This window comes from Arvicola amphibius, chromosome 14 (assembly GCF_903992535.2).
Source record: "Arvicola amphibius chromosome 14, mArvAmp1.2, whole genome shotgun sequence".
In the NCBI taxonomy this organism is placed as follows: Eukaryota; Metazoa; Chordata; class Mammalia; order Rodentia; family Cricetidae; genus Arvicola; species Arvicola amphibius.
In genome coordinates this window covers 38,200,665-38,222,148 of record NC_052060.1, presented here as the reverse complement: position 1 = coordinate 38,222,148, position 21,484 = coordinate 38,200,665, and the positions used below count along the sequence as shown (strand labels likewise).

Genomic DNA, 21,484 nt, shown 5'->3' with positions numbered 1-21,484 from the left:
GTGTCTTCATAGTAGACAGTCCTAGGACCTCAGTCATGTGACTAAGAATTTGGTGACAAGAAAGCAAAACAGGAAGAGGCAACAGGACACCTCATCTGTTAGTGGCCTTGCTGTCAGAATGGTATGGTATGCATGGACTCCCACAATCTGACAGGTTTCCTTTTTAAATGTCTTTAGGAATTCTGAATGAGCTTGGGGTATATGTAGCTCTACACTAGAGTACTTGCCAAGAGTGAGGGGCTCGGGTTTGAGCTCCACAACTTAAAGAAAAAAAAAAAAGGTATGACTGCCTTGCTCTCCTAGTAATGGTTTAACTTAAAAGGCTCACTCTTTTAACGCCCCTTTTTCGTCTTTCCTGATTTGTTTGGCTTTTTCTTTGAGTCCATTTACCATTCTCTACATCCCCTGCAGTTATGTGAGTGACTGACTGGACCCTTGTTATGTTTCTGGGTAGAAGTGATGACGTCATATAAAGCATCCTGCCTCTCTAGTATTGGCGTGGAGCATCCCTCACTTGACCCTCAGCTCTTTCTTCATCTTCTGTCCAACCACAGGGAACCATGGGATATATTGGGAAGATGACCGAGTCTCTGCTGGTCTGAGTCCCTGTAAGAAGCACATCCCTCTACCATATACAAGGAATAGATATCCATTGTCGCAAACCAGTAAGCTCTCACTTCTTATTTGATATCAAAGCTATTGCCTTTCTCAAATAGACGGTATGCATAAATACTACACAGAAACATAAAGTTACAAAGAAAAATACTGCTGATACTTATATATCTATTTGTTCCTCCTCATTATAACACACACACACACACACACACACACACAGCCCTGATTTATCTCAGCTTAAATATGAGTTTGTAGCCTTTATGCCACCTCCACAGTTCCAAAGATCTGCTCTATCTGGCACTACAGCCTACATAAAGAAGAGCACAGAAATCATGTACACAAATTGGAGCTGAACTTTGTTATCTGTAACCTGAACCACTCATAAAAGCGGGGGATGCTGGGTTCTTAAGAGTTCACAGTTGTAGCCCCCTTTTATTGTATGTTGCAGGAGGCAAACATATATGCAAGAGACCAAACTGTGCAGGTTCGTTCTTATGTCAGTTCAACACAAGTCAGGGTCATCTGGAAAGAAGGAATCTTAATTGAGAAAACTCCTCCTCCATAAGATTAGCCTGTAGGCAAGTCTGTGGGGTATTGGTTAATGATTGACTTGGGAGGGTCCAGCCCACTGTGGGCAGTGCTACCCCTAGGCGGATGAGTCTGGATTGTGTAAGAAAGCAGGCTGGGCAAGCTATGTGGAGCAAGTCTGTAAGCAGTATCCTTCTATGGCCTCTGCATCAGCTCCTGTCTCCAGGATCCTGCCTTGAGTTGCTGCCAAATTTTTCCTGGATTGTGGACTACAAGCTATAAGATAAAAGCAACCCTTTCCTCTCCCAAGTTCATGTGGGCCATGGTGTTTTATATCAGTCACAGAAACCCTTAACTAAGACACACAATGAGACTGTTAACCATTTTTCTAACCCAACCAATAAGAAGCCTTTAAACATAAATTAACTGCCTGTGTTTTTGTTCCTTTGGATTGCTACAGTGAATATTGTGGTTATCTAGCTACCCAGGTATTTTTAACTGATACCACCTCCTACAAGACATATGGTTTTGTCTTCAGTCACCAACAGTGTCCTGTTAGAGGGAAGAGAGCGGTCACTAAAGGCGATGGTTAGAGTTCACTGTCAATGTGGCAGGATCTAGATTCGCTTGGGACATGGGCAGCTGAGCATGCGTTTGGGGGAGATGGGCAGCTAAGCGTGCATTTGGGGGCGATGGGCAGCTGATTATGTTCTAGAAAGTACTTAAGGTGACCAATACAAAACAACAGGGAGAGTAAGGCACAACAAGGAAGCTACGCGGTAACACTAAAACTCAACTTGCCTGAACATGTCTTTGGGCAACACGGAGGGAAGTGAGTTTTGACGAGAGATAGACCTGGGTTCAAATTCTACTTCTGCCTCCTGATTGATGTACACTCTAGGGCAAGTTATGTGATGGGCCCATTCCCCAGTTTCTTCCTTTGTAAAATGGGCAGACTCGGTCTTGGTCACACAGGCAGTAGGGAAACTGATACCCGAAACAGTGGAAACACGAGTGGTTGTTATCGCCTTACCGATAGCTGGAAAAGAATTGCTCTCGAATGAGAAATCCGAAGTTGTTTCTTCATTATGAAGTAGGGATGTCGGAGTTTTGCCTCCTAAAGTTCTTCAGAGATTTCGTTTCCTAATTCATCCACCACAGAACCGGCACAGTAAGCTTAGCTTGGCTTGGTCGGCCTTGCTCATCTGTCAGCAAGATTCTAACGTTCAAACTGAGTTGACAATTGCTGAAGGTGGAGGAACAAAAGAGGCCGTGCAACAGCATCGGATTGCACACCTCAGAGGGTTTAAGCGACCAACAATAACATCATATCTCTGTCAATCAAGAGCAATTATAGCGCTTGGTGGACCCATGCAAGTAAAACTGTCAGTTACAAAGGGGTCTCCTGACTCTTTCTCTGGCTACAGCTATTAGACCAGCTTGATTCTATGAGCTGTGGATATTTGTGTGGGACTTCCTTTTGGACAGAAGGATAGACTGTAAGACTGGGAGAGACATTTGCTTATTTTAAAAATCCTGATGTTATTCTCAGGATATATAGATAATACACACACACACACACACACACACACACACACACACACACACACCACACAACAGGGGCTGGAGATGGTTCAATTGCAAAGTGCTTGCTGTCAAGACCAAGGACCAGAGTTTGGATTCCACAACACACTTTAAAAGGCATGGGGGTGGGATAACCATCCCTTTGGAGGGGCAGAGGAACGAATTCCTGGAGCTCAATGGGCAGCTCAAATTGGTGAGCTTTGGGCAGATTGAGCAACCCTGTCTCAAAATCCAGCTTGATGGCAATGGAAAAAGATGTCTCATGAACTTCTGGCCTCCATTTATGGACATATAGATTATCTGCATGCATAGCATGTGCACACACACACATACACACAGATACAAACACACACGCACATGCTATAATTTCGTAGCTAGGATACACAATGGTCAGACACATCACTCTAGTGAATATAGTGGTTATGATCAGAGTTGGATGCCTAAAGCACCTGCATGGAGTTCCTTAGAGCAGGATTCTACAATGATACCTTCATGCGCAGATAGAAAAGCATACGAATAGAAAAGCAGACAGATCACATTTATAATCATAAAATGGCTCTATTTCAGCTGTTCATAAATATTTTTGTCAAAATGGATTAAGGCTTAACAGCTTACTGTGGAGTAATTGATATGTGAGCTCTAATTCAAGTTGCGTTTCAAGTCTTAAATTATAAATAACCTCAGTATACAAAACACAGACACTGACAAGGAAAGTGTGTGGTTATGCGTACCCACACATTCTAGTGTGTTACAGCTGAGTTTTCCAAAATACATCAAACGAAGATAAAAATGAAAAGTTGATAAATTTTACGATTAAGTACGTTTTTTATTTTGTTCTTCTCATTCTGAGAACATTACTTCAAGAGGGTAACAAGAACCAGTTACGTTCTAGCAAGAACAGAAGACAGTGAGATACGGCATCCTCCCCTGAGTCCGTCAACACATTGTGGATCACGGCAGTGTGCCCAATGCTGCCCTTTCTACTAACCGAGTAACTCTGACAATAAAATAAAGGACAGGAAAATGCAGAGCTAGATGCAAGGCCACGCCTTAAGCATTCTGTTCACAAGAAGCCCCAGCCCCCAGGAGGTCAGCAAGAAAGACTCCTGGAGTCCTGGAGGACCTCATTGCTGTAGGTTTTGAGCCAAGCATTGCCCAGCAGAAGCAAGACTATAATCTTACTGGAGTACATGAAAAATAACAGAATGAAAATGAAGGCCCTTGTGTTTAAAATGGTAACACACCTTGAGATCTACACAGGAAGTAGTTTCATACTTGTGGAGACAGCTGAGCACATTTTAAGGACACCAATTAGGGAAAGGAAATTTTTCTAAAAATAGGATTGTGTGAACGTCAGACTTTAATTCATGGAAAAGAATAAAAGAAAACCCACATATAAAATAAAAAAAATGATGCCTAAAATAGAAAATATAAGATCACCAGACATCAAAATTGCTGATAGTTGGATGTGTCTGTAGATAGGAAGAACATTGATAGGAAGTCTGCCTAATCATAACAGTGCCACTGTTCATTAATATTTATTCAGACCATAGTAATTGCCTATAAAGCTACCTATTCTAAAGGAAAATTACATGTAAGACAGATACTTCTTAGAAATCCTAGATGGAGGTTAAAAAATTGAGGGGCTTAACAGAATTTCATTATGAGATCATTTTAACCATAAGAGCCCCTGGCAGAGCAACACAAGCAACAAGATACAGCTCCATTGCATTGCATAGTTTATGTAGTTTTCTTCCCTCTTTTTTCCCCAACTTCTAATGTACCAGCTACCTTTCTATTGCTGTGATTAAACACCAGGACCAAAGGGGATTTAAGGAAGGAGTTTATCCTGAATTACAGCTCTAGAGAGATCAGAGTTCATCTTATGGGGAGGCGCGGCAGAAGCACGCAGTCTGACTCCTTCCAGCAAAGCTATACCTTCTACCTCCTCAAGCAATGCCACCACCTGGGGGGAAGGTGCACAGGCCTGAGCCTGTGGGGGACATTTCTCCTTTAAACTAAGTCTCATCTGATCCTTATGTGACCAGTTTGAACTGTTTCTTTCTTAGCATGAAAACACAGGATCACAACGTATGTCTGTGAAGTAGTTTGCTGCCCTCATCATGGCCTGTTTGAAATGAAATCAAGATAGCGTGGAGGGGAGGTCACGCTTGCTTTATAATGCAGCCATTTTACATTGACTTACCAAGCTTGTATTGTACATAATTATTAATGCCAGGGAATGTGATTTAACTATGGGCTACCTAACGGTCTGCGTCATAACACACTTAAAATTCATAAAGAATTAAGCATGAAGCTGAAATTATATAAAATCAGATGTATCCAATTGAATTTTAACTTCACAAGCCCTTGGCTATGCAGCCTTGTGGAATTAACCTCAGTGAACCTTAGGTTTCATCACTGGGCAATGGGGCTAGCAATATCAGAGAAACGGCATGAACAAACATGCAATTTGGTGTACAAAGTGCCTAGACAATTGCACACCAGATAGTTGAGATCTAATCAGTTCTTTCTTTCTTTCTATACAGTAAGGAAAGATACACAAAATCTTAAAGCAGAAAATCTGGGCTAAGAAATAGCACAAGCAAATAAAGGTACCATACTACATGCTGTTTTAAAGAATCAAGGAGGAAATACTTGCATCTTAAAGGTAACATCCTTGCAGAAATGAGAATTAACTTCTTGGTCTGACTGACAAATACAAATTCCACAGAGAGAAACCTTGAACACCTTACTCCCCTGGTAACCTTGGGAGTTTCCTCAGGGGCAGACATGTTTTGTTTTGAGTTTTAAAGACAGACACTTAACTATGAAGGCAGAGTCAAGGCTTCTAGAACTGGGCCATGCTGTCTACTTAGCATTGAGCAAGAGCAGATAAGTCAGTCACAGAAGCAAGATCATTGCAAACATGATTCATGGCCCATCCTTGAACATGGCAGGAAGACTGCAAAAGATATTTAGAAGCCAATGCTTCCTCTGAACAAGTCAACAAGTGTGTGTTAATCCCTCTCCCTGGACTATTCTGGCCTCAGATAAATTGGCAGTGTAGAGTCTGGGATGAGAAACTATCTCAAGGCTAACGATCGTTGCTACTGAAAAGGCCCAGTGCACAGTATAAACACCGGGGTCAGACAGCAGATAGCCAAGATATTACTCAAAAATGCATCGAGCACAAAGCTGACAAGATAATCTATTCCTGTGAGTGCAGAGCGGTTTGGAATGCCACAGCCATGACCTACGCAGGGAAAGAAAGGAGCACAAACTCTCCAAGGGCCTCCTCTCAGGCTCCCTATGCAGGCAGGGCTCCAACAGACTTCAAAGGGACTTTTGCCTAAGAAGGGAGGACCGGCCCCGGCGCCGCACAGGGGGTATCGCTTCCATGATCATGTTGCCATCTACATTTGGTGGACAAGCAAATCCAAATATCTCAGACACGAGTTTAAACAGATGGAAAAAGAAGTGTGAAATAGCTGGGAGACCTGCGTGCAAAAGAAACCTCAGGATTCCAGGAAAAAGACTCAAAACCAGGGGCTTCTTGTGTTACCCCAAAGTCTCAAGAGTGTATGACAACATAAAAAAATAAAGCCCACCCCCAAAACTGCATTCTACTGTAGTGCATGACGCAAATTTTTCTAGTAAAGAAATCATTTTCCACATTTAAACATTCGTAAAAGTCAATCACATTTTCCTAAATGAAGCTTCAACCATATCTGTTTTTAACAAGGTTTTAACATACGTGGATCCTGGTTAATGTAGAGAGCCGAACTCATCAGACTATACTTACAGGAGGACCTGTTGGGGGGGGGGTGAAAAAGAGAGAAAGAGAAATTAGTGAATGTAAATGTTAAAATCATTAATAGATAACAAATCATTATAACCACCAACACAATACTAAGGATATAAAGGGGACTTACAACACAGTGATTCCTAGATGTTTTCTTTACATCCCAGACTTGGAGATGACAGAAAAATAAATTTATGCCCAAACACAAATTGTGCATAGAATTTGGACAAACTGTCAGGTTCTCCAAAGCCTACTAATGTGCATCTGAGAGACCTGTGAATTTGAAATAAAACTACATAATACATGTGAGTCTAAGTAAAATATGAGCCAGGAGAATCTTGACTGCGTTTGAAGGCTATTCCAGAGACCTGAGCTTGATAAACACAGTCAAATCAGCAAAGCCTAACATCAGCCAAAGGCTTTCCTTGAAGAGCATCCTTTCTTCAATGCTTCCCGCAATACACAAAAGCCCAGGCCTAGAGTCTCTGTAGGTTTCTTTAAACCAGAGCCCAGGCAAAAACTGAGAGCATTTCTGTATTTCACGCACCATATGCTCTAAACGCCAACTCTCAGTGACTAGGCATTTGGAAGGTGATTTTTAGCTTGTCTATAGAACTTTGCACAAGTACACAATTTTCATCTTCCACCTCAATCTTTTGAAGAAGATTACTTTGGTGATTGCTTTATCATTTCTTCAAGACTACTTGGGGAGGGTGGAGAAAGGGGACCAGTGGGAGTGTGGGAAGCATGAGGTGGGGCAGAGATTGGTGGAGTCAGACAATGCGAACAAACTGTCATAACACATATGTATGAATATGCAAAAATGACCCATTGCTCTATGTGCTAACCTTAACATTTAATTTTTAAAGAGCTCTATTACGAATTCTGCCCAGCCATTTAGATTCAGGGTGGCCTAAGGCCAGCTTTTGAGAATACTCGGGAACCAGCAGCCACCCTCTCCAGCTGATGAATTTTCAGAGTCCCTTTCATGTTATCATCTTTTCTGAAAGGGAGAGGGGAAATGGACCATCCCAGATTCAGCCCACTGCCTGGTCTTCCTGACAGCGGCGGCTCCACTATTCCAACACCTGGCCAGTGATTGTCTTAAATATTGATAAAAACTAACACCAGAGAGTAGAGAATCCCACCTCAGAGTCATGGAGTCACCGTGAAAGGAAGGACTGATGTCCTCATGAGAAATAGCTCATGGCTATTGACCCGTCTGAAATCTTAGACTTCTTAGAGTAAGAGCAGTAACTGACCTCCCTCATTGCTATATCTTGATTTCAGAAATATCTTAATTTGGCCTTTTCTATTTTACTTTACCTATAGGAATTTTCCTGAAAGCACAAGCTACTGAAGTGAGAGTCAGGAGAAACGGTTGTTAATAGCCATGGCCATCTCAGTCAACTGCCCCATTTCCGCAATGACGTCACGGAAACCCTAGACAGACTAAGGATACTGCTCTAACCACCGTAGCTGACTCTAGGCTACAGCAGCAGACACCCACACCCTAGAGTCTGTAAGATATGGTGGAGCAGTATGACATACTATGCCCGCTGGATAAAATAATGGAGCTTTCCAGGGTGTCCTCCTTAAAGTGCTAAGACAGATAAATACCCCTTGGCTGGTCACCCAGAGAGAGGACACATGGCAATGTGGCCATATCATGTGTGGGTGAGAACTCCAACAAGAAACACAGGCCAGGTGGGTTGACTTTGATGGCCAAGCAAGTTAAAACAGGGGTGGGAGAGTCTGCAGTTAGAAGACATGATGGACAGCAGTTTGTCAATACTTCCTTCCTAGAGTTTGTTGATATTAGGGTCTATTCTTAAATTCAAAATCTAGACTAGAAGTGCCAGCCGGGCGGTGGTGGCGCACGCCTTTAATCCCAGCACTCGGGAGGCAGAGGCAGGCGGATCTCTGAGTTTGAGGCCAGCCTAGTCTACAAGAGCTAGTTCCAGGACAGGCTCTAGAAACTACAGGGAAACCCTGTCTCGAAAAACCAAAAAAAAAAAAAGAAGTGCCAAACATATGCACACCTTCCAACAGGGGAATGGTACCATTAAGGGGAAAAACCATATCTACTACACCAAAACTTTAGTAACGTGAGGCCATCACTTACCAGACTCTCCTCTTCGGCCTCTCTTCCCTCGTTTCCCTGGAGGACCTGAAATATAACAGATTATTTGTAGTATAGTTCCATGGTTTTGTTTGTTTGTTTTTTTTTTTTTTTTTTACTGGTTGTATAATGGCTGCTACATAGTTTCTCTGTCTCCACTCCCTGCTTTGCACCACCAGATTTAGGAAAGGGACTCAGGGCTTGTGAAGGTCAATACTTTTTCCAGCAAAGCTAAGCTCTATTTCATCCCCTCCGCTGGACTAGACAATCATCTACCAGAAAACACTACGAAGTCAGAATTTCTACTCATCCCATTTACATACCATCAATACAGAAAAGATTTGCTAACGCAAGGAGTTGAGGTGTCATTTTTCTGAAGGTCTCAAATTATAAGGACCAAATCTAAATAACTATTGTTTATCTTCAGTCGGGTTCAACAAGATTCTTCTGAAACTACTGGATAACAATTAATTAAACACATACACCAAAAGGAATATATTTGAAAGATATTTCTGTTAAATGTGAATGTGATGGAATTCCTTGATATCACCTGAATACGTTAATGACCCCACTAAGTGCATTGTGTGTATGTAAGTGGTTACTTTTAAGTTTGATTTTTCTATAGAGACAAAATCATTATCTCCTAACGAACAGTTAGCCTTAATGGTGATGCAATTCAAAAAGTAGAAAAACAAACAACAAATAAACGAAAACATCCTTAACCCTTTTATTTCAGTGAGTTGCCTATAAGGACAACCAAGTCAGTCTATATCAGACTTAGTGCATCGAATTCTAGCCAATTGCACTTGAAGACAGTGTTCTCAATTATATTACTTCTATCTGCATGTCCTGGGGTAAAAATAGCTCAAACTGAATTATGGCTCAAGTGAACAGAAGAGAGTAATCAGCCCACAGTGAGGACAGAGGGCTTATAATACTTGCTGGGAGAAAAAGCCAAGGAAAACAGAGTACTGCCTGCTGCCAAAAAAAAAAAAATGAACTGCTGAGTAGGGCTCATGGCTTCTAAACCCCAGAAAGTTCCAGAGACACGGCGACTGTCATCATGGGTCTGAGTTATCATCCAATCAGACGCTACCATGAGTGGTGGACACACTAGTGGGCCACCCAGCTTCTCTAGCCTCGCACAGAGTATATCCATTTGTGTTGATAGCAGGGTATATCACCAAGCTTGCCTATTCGGACCCCTATTTCTTGCATCTGTTTATTCTTTTCCTTTCCTATCCGTGTATCAAAATGGAGCTTAAAAAATATCTGGGTGCTCTCAGAAGACTTTTATACATGGATTTATTTGTATTTCATAAAAACTTTTACCTCTTATGAACAAGTACATCTTAGAAGTGTGGTCTCCAGGAGCATGAGAATTCTCGAAGTTTGTTAGAGAAAACACACAAAAACACCCTGATCAATGTCTGTGGGCAAACAGCCCGTAAACGATTCTCTTATTTAAACTTCTGCAGACAGAAAAAAATGGAGCTGTCAAAGCAAAGGAGAGAACTGGGGACTGAGCACTGGTCAGAGAGGAAGCAAGTAAGCAGTAGCTCTCAGATGCAGAAGAACTCCTGCCACTATCATGTGGGAGTAGGGAGGCCTGGAGGAGACATCAGTGCACACTGGGATGCTCCTCCAGGCATGCTGGATGCTCCTCCGGGCACTCTGGGATACTCCTCCAGGCACTCTGGGGTGCTCCTCCAGGCACTCTGGGATGCTCCTCTGGGCACGCTGGGGTGCTCCTCCAGGCACTCTGGGATGATCCTCCAGACACTCTGGGATGCTCCTCCGGGCACACTGGGGTGCTCTTCCAGGCACTCTGAGAGGCCCCTCCAGACATGCTGGGGTGCTCCTCCAGGCACTCTGGGATGCTCCTCTAGGCATTCTGGAATGCTCCTCCAGGCACTCTGGGATGCTCCTCCAGGCACTCTGGGGTGCTCCTCCAGACACACTGGGGTGTTCCTTCAGGCACTCTGGGGTGCTCCTCCGGGCACACTAGGGTGCTCATCCCTGGACTAGCACTCTAACAGCTGCAGCTGTTGGTAGGGAAGCACCTGCCTGTCCACAGAGGTGATGGCAGGTCATCCTTCTTGAACCACCTTCTTCATCTTCATCAGCCTAAACCAGGCTTTCCTTCAGATGTTTGGATTAATGTTATAAGCACACGCAGATCAATTTCAGAATCTTCCCCCACAGGCCTCCTAACTTGCTCACTTACTTGATGCCTAGAATTCCTTCAAGGTGGCCCAAAGCTTGTTGTTCCACAAATAGAATCAAGAGGTTTATACAGCAAAGGCCTGGCTAAAATGCACGCCCTCTCCGATCATAAAATGTCTTTGTGTCAACATACTCAGAAGCTTGTACTCAACTCAAACGGTTCCATACTGTGCTTGACAGTCAGAGCACCCTGGTTGCCTAGCTGGGTTGTAACTGTTTGGAGTCAAAAGTTTACCGGCAAAAGCGAAATTAGAAAGATCCAAATTTTGGTATGTTCTCTGTACAAGTACCCCTACAGCCAATACCATCTTCACTGTGTGTCCTTCACTCCACACTCAGTACTGCGACTTGTCCTGTTGCTGCTCATTGTTACACCCGCACTCTACAGACTGAGAGGCTCGACACAACCACCCGCAGAAATGTCCCAGGATGCTTCACTTCACCACTATCCTTCCTTGTATTTTGGAGGTTGGCTATTAAGGTTTATTCTCTGCCCCTGTCACCATGTGTGAGCAGTCAAATGTCATTGCTAGCAATTGGCCCAGAGCTGCTTGTTTTGTATTTAGAGAATATGACCCCTGGTCTATTTGGTACTTGCTAGCTTACTTCATAGCAAGTAAACATTTTAAATAAACAGTTCTTTTATTACTCATGTATTCACTTCCCTGGATTTTGTCCCACCAGGACTCTAGTCTTATACATTATTAGACTAATAAAAATATATAAATCAATAATCTGTCAGTACAATTGCTCACTGTATTTTAGGGTAGTTTTGCTTGATTTTCATTTGAGATAGTGCCTGGCTATATAGATTGACTTGGAAGGTGCATGCTATTTAGCCCAGGCTGGCCACAAATGCCTGTCCTCTTGCCTCAGCCTCCTAAATGCTAGGATTAGAGTATAATCCACAGCAACTGGCTGTACTTTAGCCATAAACAACCAACATGATGCCGCAAAGCTTCTATTTTTATGCCCTAAGTAGGTCATATGTTTTTAATAAGTTGTGAACATTTACAGTGTAAAATGGTCCTTTACGGTTAGAAAAGTTGTTCTCTCAAAGTGCTTAGAGAACTTTTTAAAATAAAATTTAAAAAGCCAATGTTTAATTTTGTGAATTTTTTAAAAAAGTGTTATTTTCAAATTTTTATAGGAAAAATTTGATGATTCCACATAAAACTTCTAAAACCTAAAATGTAAATTATGTTCACTGAAGACAGTTATTTGCTTTGTTTTGTTTAATGCGTGGGAGTATAGTTTGGTGGCAGAGTGCTTGCCCTACATGCAAAAAATCCTGGGTCTGATCTCTGCCTTCTCAAACAAATGCGACCCACAGAAGGTGTTAAGAGAGAGGAAAGAACCCTCGAGTGGTAAATAATTGTAGATTCATTAACAACAGACCACATAAAGTCAGCTGAGAGGTCAAAGGCATGGTTACCCTTTACATGTAAAATACGATACATTCTTGGAGGAGCATCCAAACCATTTTAAAAGTTGTTGGTCTGGAAGAAAATGGAACAGTTATTCCAGAACATACTTATTAGGTGAGTTCTTAAACAGCAATGATTCTTTTCTGGCAAAGGGAATTTTTATGTTTTTTTAAAAAACTATCAGAAGTATGACTCTTGCTTTACCTAGCCATTTTTAAATAAAGCAGGGATATAATAGTCATCATTTTAATATATGTAATATAATATGTTATATAATATGTAATTATTATGTATATTATTTATTATTATAAATAAATGCAGGGGACCTGTCATGACTGAGGCAAGTGTAGTTCTCACAGCTTTCCTACGAGAGGACTTCCATTTCTGATCAGTTTCTCTCCTAGATGGAGGTCAATGGTTCCAACCTCCTAGACTTCCAACCAGCCACTGCGATCTAACCTCAGGTTAATCAAAGCATTTCATGTTGACCCAGAATCAACTGGCATTTATAGATTGTATAGCTAGGAACACACACACACACACATGCACGCACGCACGCACGCACGACACCTGGAGACTCAGAAGAACATACTAAAAATGACTATGCAAATGAAAGAAAGAGATTCCTAAGCCAAGTGCAAGCAAACTTCTAAGGCTTCCATATAGATTTTTCCATCCAGATATGGAATTCCAGTAAATGATGGGTGTTTCGATCTTCAGATAATAAATATGGAGCATCCAGTAGAAAGACAGCAGCTTGCTGACTGGAATGGGGCCTTATGGAATGCAGTTATTATTTCTATCATTCTGTCCCCACAGTAACATGTTTCATTATTAAGCTACTAGAGTGCTTTGCTCCATGATCCTACAGGGGATTTATCATGACAGCTTTTTTCTTTGAGTTTCTAGCCACAGGGGAGAAAGCTGCAAGACTTCGTGGCAGAGGAGCAGGAAGCAGGCGGGCGTCTTTGTAGATACGTACCACCTAACAAGGGTGGTCACAAGTCTATTAACAGCCGTTTTTTTTTTTTTTTTTTTAAGGGTTCGTTACCAAGCTCCAGGAAGAGGAATTAGACAAGCTCTTTAGCTTACATTTCTAGTGGACTCTCTGGTAGCTGACAAAGGTTTTAAAGGGTTCACAAACAGAAAGAATGAACCAGAAGCACAATGGAGGGAGATAGTAAGTTGAGTTCTTTTGTTTTACAACGTGATTAGCATAAGACAATCCGGAAAATGGAGCAGGGTAACTAGGCCTTTGTACTATGATGCCCTGTGACATCAGAGAAAAAAAAACCTGTAAGGAAAATGTTATTACAATAAATACAGAAGCGAATGTGATGGTGTCTGAGCTCTCTCTCTCTCTCTCTCTCTCTCTCTCTCTCTCTCTCTCTCTCTCTCTCTCTCACACACACACACACACACACTTTCTTTCTGTCTCTCTCTCCCTCCCTCCCTCTCTCTCTCTCTCCTGGTTTTTAAATTTAGCAATAGGTAGGTGTCCAAGGATGGAGTCCTGTGAGCATTCTAAGTACTCGTGAGGAAACTCCAAGAAAACAAGAGTCTTGTGACATCAGCTCCTTCAAAACACAGAACTGTTCTTGGAATGTGCTTTCAGGCTCCATCCCAGGTGTAGCAGATAGGAGTGAGCTTACCTCAGCTGCTGCTACTCATGTGCCTCTATGGAAAATCATGTTTTTCCCCACACACAGCTTGTCCTTGTGATTATATACTTTACTCAGGGGACTCTTCTTAATTCATTGTCTGATGCTCTGAATAAAGTTGGCTATTGCACGAGCCTTTGGCCTCACTCTCTCAGGCTCACACCGACAACTAGAGTGTTAAACAGGTTCATTAGGGATCTTTTAAAACATAAAAGAAACCACCATAATTGAGATGATTAGGAAATACGCATAAAGTAAGTTTCTTACATAAAGTTCTTATGTAAATAAAGTTCAATAGAATACATTTTCACATATACTTTTATCTTGATCCCTGTTTGAGTGTTAACAAAAATGAAGAGATTGGGAACTTAATCCATTTTGACATGGCCTATATCCCATCCACATGCATATTTGTGAATATCATGACCTAATCAGGTTCAGTCATCTCCCACGAACAGACACCTCATTCTACAATCATTAATATGGAACAGTTAAGTTCTGCTGGTACGCTTTGAAGTTGGTTGTTAATACTAGCATGAGAAAGGATTACTATGAATATAATAAATCCTCTAGACATCTGACTGGAAGTTACTGTTCTCTGAATATATTATGCTAAAATAAACGTGGGCATATCAAAAGCAAGTCTTGAACTGTTAAAGTATTTGAAATCAAACTGTGAGCGGCTCATGCCATTAGCACTGCACGCGAATGTTTGGTTTGTTCCTAGGAAGACTGAAAGAATAACATTAGCTTGTACCTAACAGCATCATGATGCAAATGGCGATGTCATACCATAGTCACCCACAGGACAGAGGAGAAGCAGCACAGGAGAGAGGAGACCTCTTCACTTGACCCAGAAACAGTGTGTAAAGGGATGAGACAGCCTGGAGTAAGAAACAAACCCACCCAGCCCTGAGCACTGCCGCTAACCACGTAGTCACCGACAGAGGACTTAGATTTGCAATCGGGCTGGATGAGTGCTGGAAAGGCAGAGGTTCCTGAACCCTTCAACTTGAAGCTATTAGAAAATTCTCTGGGAAGTTACAGGAAGGAACTAAATATTGGCTACCTGGATGATGTCCTCAAGAAAGTCACGTGGTACAAAAACCAACAGGACAGCAAGGAGAGTTATGAGTCTTCCACAGAAGCTGAGGCATGTGATGATACAAGAAAGGGGGGATGCAATGAAGGTACTGAAGGTAATATTAGTCAAAATGAGTCAAAATGGTAGGTTTAGATGGGGGGGGGGGGAATCAGCAAAGGCAAACAGCAACAGGCTGTCTCCAAATAAGAGCCTTGTAACATTAAAATAAAATGTTGATACTGCGTGTACACACCAGTAAGTCCAACAAGACTTCCCTGTTATCTACACAAACATCAGGTGTCAGTCTTGGAAGCAGTAAGAGAACACTGGTATGTTAATACCAATTAAATTCCCTGCAGAGAGAGCTAGTTCCAGGACAGGCTCCAAAGCTACAGAGAAACCCTGTCTCGAAAAACCAAAAAAAAAAAAAAAAAAAAAAAAAAAAAAAAAAATTCCCTGCAGAGCATGGAGCTTTTTGTAAGACAAGAGGCACCAGCCTTTAGAGTAAAAAATGCATCTGTTCAGAGAACACTATTTTTTTATATATATTTGGCATATAGAGAAACTGAAGGTCAGTTTCATGAATATGGTTATGAATTTCTAGCCACTGAGTGGTATGAATATTTTAGCCAGTATATAACAACAAATCCTAAAACTGAGACCAGGTCAACTGAGATTCCATATCTCTTCCTCGTGACTAATTGTAATCCATGAAATCTTTTCAGGTATTTCCACCGACACATGGTACCTTGATTCAGAATTTCCACTAGAAATATCAATTTGAGCCATCTTTGAAATAAGAAAGCAGCAGCATCCTAGAAAACCAGACTCCATGTACCTTGCTGCTGTTGAGATTTACAGAATTGTATGCCTGTATTCTGCAAGATGGAAGGACTGTCCAGAACTCTGTGGTACCTGCAAACATCACGCTTCTTGAATGAACAAAGTCCATTTCCAGTAAACAAGCACACTTGTCTAGAGTGGCAGATAGCAAGTGTGGTTGTTTAAGAGTAGTAACCCACACAAATGCCAGTTCAGTTTGCTGACCTTCTGGCCAAGGGGCAAGTGTTTCATTCTACAGGCATAACAGTGATTGTCAGGGCCTGAGGAAGGAACAGGTAAAGGTGGTGAAGCAGAGAGCAGTAGTTAGAAAGCCAGTCAGGGCTCACAATGCTGTTAAAGATTTTTCAGGACTGTGGCCGGAAGTAGGGTGTGGGGATGAACAGAAGCAATTATCCTGCGCTTCCCGTGGGCTCGGCTAACCCCTTGGACTGATGGCTGCAGCTGAGAAATTCCAAAGGGATTGAGGAGGGGAAGTGCTCAGGCTATGATTGCAGGCACACAAATCCCTCTGGAGCCCTAATCATTCCCCCTGGGTATACGCAACCATGAAGCCCAGTTGTTTGATCTTAGGACACACTCCGCTCCCTCTTGGAGAAATGGGAGGCTCTGAGGAAGTAAGGATGCTTGGAGTCAGTAGTGTCACAAGTTGTAATGAGTAACAGTTGGCCTTTGGTCAGAAGTTATAACCGGACGGGGTAACTTCGTGTTCTAGGACAATGTAAACAACTGTCTTCTACATGCATTTTGTTGTGTTTATAGTGCTATGAAATATTGCTGCCGTGACCCAATAATACCAAACAGCTGATAATGTCCTTACATGCTTTCTCAATGTCTGTTCACATATAAGAATAAACTCCATTAATTCCATCCCAACTCTCCTATTAGGTAAAACAATCAAGCACTGAACACTAATTAGAAGAAACCAGGTCCAGATAACTATTAAACAACTTCTGTCTTCATATAAAGACTCTCCGATTTGGCCACCAGGAGTAGATATTGAACTATGATTGACAAGGCGTTCTTTAAAATGTCTGATTAGAAGGAGTCGCCGTTTGCCAGGATCTTTTTATTATTATTATTTCATAGCAACAATCAATGACAAAATGTGATTTGATCGGATTAAAAGCAGTACATAGCCACCCTTTGTAGTGTTGGGTGTAGTGCTGAACCCGCGTGCGCTGTCAGTCATGTAAATCCAGAGCCTGGAGCTGAGCGGAATACTATCAAAGTCTTCTTTGCGTGTTCCACCTGCCCGAGGGTGACACACAGATCATCTGATGTTAGCCCCAGCGACAGCTGCAGAAACTTACTCAGTGAAGTTAAAATAAGCAGCAAGCTAGAACTGCGGTGATAGAAATGCCTGGATGTCTCTCTCTGTCTCTCCATCTCTGTCTCTGTCTCTCTCTTTGTGGTGTGTGCATATGCACACATGTGTATAGGTACACATGAATGTAAGTGTGGAGACCAAAGGTCAACGTTAATGTCACTTCTCAAGAGGCATCTGCCTTGTTTTTGGAGAAATGGTTGGCTTCTCATTTGCCTAGAGTTCATCAACTACACTAGAATATTGAGTGCCACCAATGCCACCTGTCTCTGCCTTCCAGCTCTGGCATTATGGAGCACACCGCCACACGCAGCTCTTCTTGACAGATTCTAAACCTCATGCTTACGCAGCAGCACTTTGCTGCTGAACACTCTCCCTGGCCCCTGAACACTCACTTTTTAAAAAATGGAGTAAATGAAGACCAAACCCAGAGCTGTCTGTCACAAAGTCAGCCCCAAAGCACTGGTTGCTAGGCAGTTTGAGAATACACTATCACCCAGTCCCCGCCCCCATATAATGACCACCCTTGCCACTTTCCTGGAGCTGCTGGATCTCTACACAAAACAAGCACTAAAAGGAGTGCTTAGCCCATCAGAGCATCTCTGAAACTCCCAACCCTCAGCCTGTCTGAAGTATGATATCTATGATCTACTAGTGCCTATAATATACCACTTGGTAAAAATTCAGAATAGCACCGCCCCCATTCCCACAATCAGTGGAGTTCCTGTAACACCATACTGTATACTTATTTACAAGTCTGTCTCCAACTACTGTTCTCACACACTCGAGGACCAAGCGCCCACCCCATTTATCTCTGAGCCCGGGAGTCAAGGGAAGTGTGACAGCACTTGGTCACTGACGGTCTGCGAATCTGTGTCTATGAAAGGATGATTTCAAAACTGGATCTGATTCCATTGTGTCACTTGGAAGCTCTCAGACGGTGTCACTTTTATTCCTACACAGTGCTTGTGAGATCTTCTCAGGATTCCCCTGCACGTAAACATGGCCTGTCACATAGAAACCCAGAGATACCAAACTCCCAACCCCAACAGGGCTCTGGGCATCTGAGCTCTTGGTCTTCCTCCTACCACTTAAAGTACAAGGTCACATGAGACTACCCTATGGGGGGAAAAACAACAAAAGACAAAACAAAACACTAATGGTAAAAAAAAGTTTGGGGGCCCAGGTGTGATTCTGTACACCTTTAATCCCAGCACCCAGAAGGCAAAAGCAGGTGGATCTCTTTGCATATGAGACCAGCTGGTCCACCAAGGGAGTTTCGTGATAGCCTGGGCTACATAGTAAGACCTTGTCAAAAACAAAAACAAAAAAACAAAAAAGAAACAAAAAAAAACACCTCTTTCACCCTATTCACTCTAGTAACCATGTTTAGAATGTGTGTTTTTCAAATGTCCACACCTTTTGAGCACAAGCAATCAATGAGAAGAGAGCCCCTCACCCCCTACCATACCAGCTTAGATTAGGAATCTTTCAGTTCAAACATAGTACAAGTCTTTGAGTTTTAGAGAAAAAAAATGGCAAAAATATTTTTATCCTTACAGCATTCTAAAATTAGAACGCGACGGAGGTTCTTTCCCCCCAGTGGACGGTTCTCTTGCCAGAAAGGAACTTCTATTCGGTTTCACTGACGGCCATTTAGGACATGGGGAAGCACCGTAGGATAGTTTCTCTACAGGAGAATGTATTCTTCATGTTCCAGGGCAAAGTTGTTGTTTTCTTTTCCAGGGAGTAGTTGGTGCGCTGTGTTTAGGCCACACATGAAAGTAATCTGGTCCCCGTGAGACTGCCTTTGGCGGATGCTGCCTGTTTGGAAGCCAAGATTATGGTAATGATTTAAGAAGGAAAAGAAGCAAAGGGGAATAGAAGGAAGAGATGGAAGAAAGAGGATTAGGGAGGTGAAAACTTTCCCCAGTTCAGCTCAACAGAAAGCGCGTCTAGGAAAACCGAGTGGAGCCGCCAATCTCAAAGCCAAAGGCCCTGGGGTAGAGGAGCCGACATTGAGTATGCTTTAGCTGGAGGGACAAAAGGAACACCCAACTCAAAACCTGTGCTCCCAAGCTCATGTCACACTCTCCCACTCAACACCCAGAAGCCTGCGGGGACTTGTCCCACAGCTTTCGGTGGCTCCCCAAGACCAGCTGTGGAGGACTTCAGTAGCTTGGATGCAGGCCAGTTCAGCAAGCCCCATGCTGGATTTGGGAAACTAATCCCTTCCATTATTGCTTTTTCACAGGTGGACACCTGCCCTTTTCCTTTCCCAAGGCCTGATGACATATTAAAGGCCTCCCAAACTCAATAGTGCCTTCGGATCGCTGCGTCTGAAAGAAGATAAATGCGACCATGAAGCTCCAGTAATGAGTTAGCAGGATATTTAGTCTAGGGAACCAGCACTCGCAACAGATTGATCATTTGTGACAGGCAAGCTAAAAGGCGGGTGGGTGGGTGGGGGCAGGGAAAAACAAACGTAAAAATTTTAAAGTTATCTAATTGTCAGAAACAAGTTAACTTCTAATTATATATATATGTATGTATATATATATATATATATATATATATATATATATATATATATATATACTTATCATGAACTCAGTGGGTGCCTATTGGGCTACTGTCTAATCCCAACTCCATCAGCTATGTGATTCCTTCTAAATGTGGTTCCTCTGAGTCTCAGCTTGCTCATCCACAGACACAAGCCACCCAGTCTTTCTAACTGATCTTACACAAGCACAGGCTACAGATGACGAGGAAACCAGGAACGAGGTTGTGTTTTGACATAACCGACTCCCGGTTGAGGAAGCCATTTACGGTGCACAGTGAAATTATATATGAGGCACAGGGGTTGTGGCTAACTGCACAAGACATAGTAACCCCTTCCCTTGATAATTTTACTGCTCGAAGAATATTTCAATACTAAAGTTTCAATATTTTTATATTCTCCAGGAAAGCAACAAACATCCAAAATGGGGGGGAGGGAGGCTATTTAAAGCGAACGGTACTTAGTTTCTTGTAAAATTTGGTTGTCTTTCATGCCAACTTTAGATTGTTTATTCAAGTCAGAGCATCTGGGACTCAATCAACGAAGGGCTTCCCAGGAGCTGGGCCCTGCTAAAGATGAATGTCAGAGCACACGTGTGGCATAAGCGACGAGGAAATGCCGCTGGAGGGGAAGCAGAGCATTTACCGCGATCTCAAGAAGAGCTGGCTGAGCTGCAGGAGGTGAGATGCGTGTAGCTACCTATCCTCTTCTCCGGGACACACAGGGGACACCCGGGAGGGCGTTGGCTGGGAGCTCTGGAGATGGTGGGCTTCTGAAGATTTGAAAACACATTTTTCATTTATTTGTCTCATAAACAGACCTATGCAAATGTACCTGAAACAGATAAACATCGAAGGGAACATACTTAAAGAAAAATGAGGTAACTATGTCCTAGAAAATCTAGGAAATGCAAAGAAGTAGTTGGATAGGAATGCTTCACTTCTCCAACCTGGGCATTGTTGACATGGGTGTATTTGGACAGCCACAGGTTGACAAGCTTGCTTTACATGGGTGACGCCGTAATCCTTTAACGTCTCTCACCTTCAGCATCCTCAGGGCTCATCAGTTAGTCCCTTTGCTCTTAGTTAGTTGCTATCCTCAGCCATACTTGGTTAAGTAGATATTTCTTCTTAGAATGAATTAACAGTCCTCATAGATGAGGTAACTATGTCATAGTTACTCTTGAATGACTTGTTGAACACACAGTTGACGATGGTTAATGATATATTAACGTTCCTAGGCCTGGAGGGTTTTATTTTTTCATGCTATGGTCTGATTCCTTGGGGGAGGAGAATCAAACAGGTGACAACAGCTGAAGATGGCCAATGCCCTGTTCTGAGAGAACAGACACACATGACCCTAATCGGTTTGCGAAACATGTACACGAACTAACTTGCTGCTAGAAGTGCTAAGATTTCTAGTCCTGGTATGTGTGCCAGCATGTGGTTATCTCATTAATTTTGACGCTTTTAGTTAGCAGAAGAAAGAAGTTACCTCGCTCTACCTGCTATTTCTTCAAGCAGGACTCTAATTTACAGCTCTCCTCCCTGCAGGCAGCCTCGGCTTCTGTCTTTCCCGCAGGGTGCGTCCCGAGAGCAATGAGCAGTCTTTCTGTCCTTTTGGCTGGCATTTGAAGTCACTCTTATCACTAAGGCTTTCTTTCCTGAGTGGACTATAACCCAGACAGATCCCAGAAGTCCCAGAT

At 42.6% G+C, this 21,484-nt stretch overlaps 1 protein-coding gene across 1 annotated transcript in view; it reads right to left on the bottom strand.

Moving 5' to 3' along the window:
- Col25a1 (collagen type XXV alpha 1 chain) overlaps positions 1-21,484 on the bottom strand; it is a 375,262-nt gene that overhangs the window by 185,075 nt on the left and 168,703 nt on the right. Inside the window, 2 exon segments of the mRNA XM_038310855.1 lie at positions 6,533-6,540; positions 8,658-8,702. Of these exon segments, the coding sequence (XP_038166783.1) occupies positions 6,533-6,540; positions 8,658-8,702 (53 nt within the window).